Below are 4,013 nucleotides of genomic sequence, written 5' to 3'. Positions count from 1 at the left end.
CTTTCCCTTGATCCTGACTAGTCTCCCAGTTCCTGCCGCTGAAAAACATCCCCACAGCATGATGCTGCCACCACCATGCTTCACTGTAGGGATGGTATTGGCCAGGTGATGAGCAGTGCCTGGTTTCCTCCAGACATGACGCTTGCCATTCAGGCCAAAGAGTTCAATATTTGTTTATCATGGTCTGAGAGTCCTTCAGGTGCCTTTTGGCAAACTCCAGGCGGGCTGTCATGTGCCTTTTACTGAGGAGTCGCTTCCGTCTGGCCACTCTACAATACAGGCCTGATTGGTGGAGTGCTGCAGAGATGGTTGTTCTTCTGGAAGGTTCTCCTCTCTCCACAGAGACATGCTGGAGCTCTGTCAGAGTGACCATCGGGTTCTTGGTCACCTCCCTGACTATGGCCCTTCTCCCCCGATCAGCCAGCTCTAGGAAGAGTCCTGGTGGTTCCAAACTTCTTCCATTTACGGATGATGGAGGCCACTGTGCTCATTGGGACCTTCAATGCTGCAGACATTTTTCTACAGGTCTACAGACAATTCCTTGGACTTCATGGCTTGGTTTGTGCTCTGACATGCACTGTTGGAAACAGGATGCACCTGAGCTCAATTTTGAGTGTCATGGCAAAGGCTGTGAATACTTATGTACATGTGCTTTTTTTGTTTTTTATTTTTAATACATTTGCAAAGATTTCAAACACACTTCTTTCACATTGTCATTATGGGGTATTGTTTGTAGAATTTTGAGGAAAATAATTAATTTAATCAATTTTAGAATAAGGCTGTAACATAACAAAATGTGGAAAAAGTGAAGAGCTGTGAATACTTTCTGGATGCACTGTATGTTTTAATAGACTCTTGAAAGACACAGCAGCTGAATATGCAAACAAGCCACTTGCTTCTCCAAGATTTTCTGGTTACTCACTTGTCTCTTTTAGTTTCTTTGACTGATTGTAAAATATAGGGCCACTATCAATACATGCTGATACATTGCCTGAATTACTGCATTGGAGAGGGAAGCCACACTGCATACAAATTAAGCTGTGGCTGCTCTACTGACTAAGCTAATTCAATAAAAGGAAAGAGCTATGCCATTCATAAATTGTACACTTTTGTATGTTTCAAAACCTCAGTCTCATTTTCTCTTACCACAACCATCTGATTCAGGACCAAAGTATGTAATAGCATAGTTTCCATTCATCCACAGGTCACAAATAATATGAAATGATCTAAATGTACTGTACCTGCTCTATGAAGTGCTCCTGCCCAATCATTTGACAAAGGCAGTTCTATGCACATCAAGTCATTACTGTAAGATATATACTATACATCGAGACCCAATAGAATTGCTTCACCACTGATTTAAAGTTGTTAAACTTAGGTAACATAATTTTCATATTGCATAAGCTGGGTAATTAATCATTTGGGACATCCAAACCTCTTTAACTCTAATAGTCTAATAACTTGACTATACAAATAGTACAGAGCATAATTATCAGAAAGCAGGGGGAATTGTGGAAGCAGTGTGAAGATCAGCCTTCTGCATAGGATCCCCAGAATTTCATCCTCTTTTTTATTATATTGTAACAAAAGTGGCAGGTATAGATTCAACATCACCACACTTCTTGTCTCAAACAACAGCGTTCTTTATTAAAGCAGACAGTCTCGCATTGGGGCGCTCAACCATATGATCACAGGGTTAGTTCCACACTACACGGGGCACCAACTAACTAAAACCCTGTGAAACCCCCTTTATATATATCCCCAACAATGCATAACAACCAGTAGGTCTAACCCCCCTGCCCGTAGTAAGAAGAACATAAGAATATAAGAAAGTTTACAAACTAGAGGAGGCCATTCGACCCATCATGCTCGTTTGGTGTGCATTAATAACTGAGTGATCCAAGGATCCTTTCCAGTCTAATTTTGAATGTTCCCAAATTGTCAGCTTCAACCACATCGCTGGGGAGTTTGTTCCAGATTGTGACAACTCTCTGTGTGAAGAAGTGTCTCCTGTTTTCTGTCTTGAATGCCTTGAAGCCCAATTTCCATTTGTGTCCCCAGGTCCGTGTGTCCATCCTGATCTGGAAAAGCTCCTCTGGTTGATGTGGTCGATGCCCTTCATGATTTTGAAGACTTGAATCAAATTCCCATGTAGTCTTCTCTGTTCCAGGGTGAACACGGATATACCACTAATATGGATTATAAAGCATTTACATATAATGCGTATTATTAACCTAATCTATTTCCAGTTTTGTTTTAGACTGTTTTCCTACTTCTAAATTCACTTACACATGAATAATAATATTACTGCTGATTAGTACAGACATGATTATAATTTATCACAGTTTATCAGTTTGTTATTGTGAAAAAAATCATTTATTCATCCTGGATCTAATGGTTTTAGATCCTGGATCTAATGCAAACAATTTCCAAACTCTGACACTGATGTTTTGTATTCTGATTCCATAAATAATTGGATTAATGAGAGGTGGAATGATCAAATAGTAAACTGAGAGGAAAATACGAACCTCGTTGGGCACAAGCTTCATATCAAATCTGTTTTGAACTATTTCAAAACAGTCTGAAATTAAAAAGTTTATCAGTGTAACTAAGTGTGGAATGCAGGTGTTCAGTGCCTTAGCTTGTGATTCTTTGGAAGATCTCAAGCAGATTTTGAGGATTCTTGAGTAGGAATAAAGAATCAGAATAACAGGGAGAACAGTACTAAGAACAAGAGTAAATAGACCATAAATATTATTAATGGTAGTATCTATACAGGAAAGTTTGACGATTGAATAGTTGACACAATAAACCTTTTCTATGATTCTTCCACACAATGGGAGCTGTAAAGTCATTATGAAAACTATGCTGAATGTACATATAGGATATAACCATGACAATATCATCAGCTTAATTACTTTTCCTGGAGTCATGATCATATTGTATTGCAAAGGATAACAGATTGACAGATAACGGTCATATCCCATCAATGCTAAACTTGAAAATTCACATATGCTATATATGTGCAGACAAAAAATCTGTATAAGACAAATGATTCGAGAAATGTCATGATGGTCCAACAGGATGTTGGTTAAAAGGTGGGGGCAGAGTGCAGTGCTGCCAAATATTGCATTAACAGAAAGGCTACACAGAAAAAAATACATTGGTTCATGGAGGCTCCTCTCCACATAGATCACAACTATGAGAATTAAGTTTGATGAAATAGTAAAGATATACAACATAAGCAAAATGGTAAAATACAAATATTTAATATCCCCAGTTTCAGAATATGCAGACAGTATAAAGGTAGTGTCAGATGAGTTCATCATGCTGTGCCCTGCTGGTGAGATCTGTTCAGAGGAATGAGAATTTAACAGGAAAATATTGTTAGCCATTGTACTGATGACTGACTAGAAGAAAAATAAGAGTTATCTTTCAAGTCAAGGGAAGCTCTACCCAAGGGGGTGGGGGGGGGTTTCTGCGCACTTCCGTAGGAACCCGATCAAAACGTCACTCTTTCAAAGCTGCCATCAGAGCAAGTTCGTCCTCTTTTACCATTTCGTCTGGACTCGAGAATGTGAGTATCTTGTCTGTGCATTAGACCACTCGTTGTTAATTAACAAATATTATTCGGTTGGTTGGCTTCACGGTTGTGTTGTTCACCACCGTTTACGGTCTGTGTCTCTATTTGTATTGTTTTAGTTTAGCAGTAAAATCGGAAGCCCGGCTGCCTGGCCTGAGCCTCGGTGTGTCATAAGAGAGCTCGCCCATGTGACAGGCTCCTCCGCCGGCTTGTGCCCGCACTACAGCCCGCAGCTGCGGCTGCTGGGACTGTACAGTCTAGCACGCCATCTGTTTCTGTGGTCACAGCCACGGTTCCACTCTATCAGAGCAGTTCACCTCCCAGGCCTGTCCAATACAGCGGCGGACCTCCTCTCTCGGGGAGGCCCCCCGGTCTTAGAATGGCGCCTCCACCTGCTTGTGATATAGCAACTGTGGAGTCGGTTCGGCAG

The 4,013-nt window shown here is 40.7% G+C and overlaps 1 protein-coding gene across 1 annotated transcript; it reads right to left on the bottom strand.

Annotated features, from left to right (window-relative positions):
- Positions 1-2,372: 2,372 nt before the first annotated feature.
- Positions 2,373-3,329, bottom strand: LOC136747078 (olfactory receptor 52Z1P-like). Its single transcript, XM_066700034.1, has one exon. The coding sequence runs from the start codon at positions 3,327-3,329 to the stop codon at positions 2,373-2,375; it is 957 nt and encodes a 318-aa protein (XP_066556131.1).
- Between the last annotated feature and the right edge of the window lie 684 nt (positions 3,330-4,013).

Source organism: Amia ocellicauda, chromosome 3 (assembly GCF_036373705.1).
Source record: "Amia ocellicauda isolate fAmiCal2 chromosome 3, fAmiCal2.hap1, whole genome shotgun sequence".
In the NCBI taxonomy this organism is placed as follows: domain Eukaryota; kingdom Metazoa; phylum Chordata; class Actinopteri; order Amiiformes; family Amiidae; genus Amia; species Amia ocellicauda.
The sequence above is the reverse complement of the archived record's forward strand: the minus strand, read 5'-3'. Positions and strand labels throughout refer to the sequence as shown.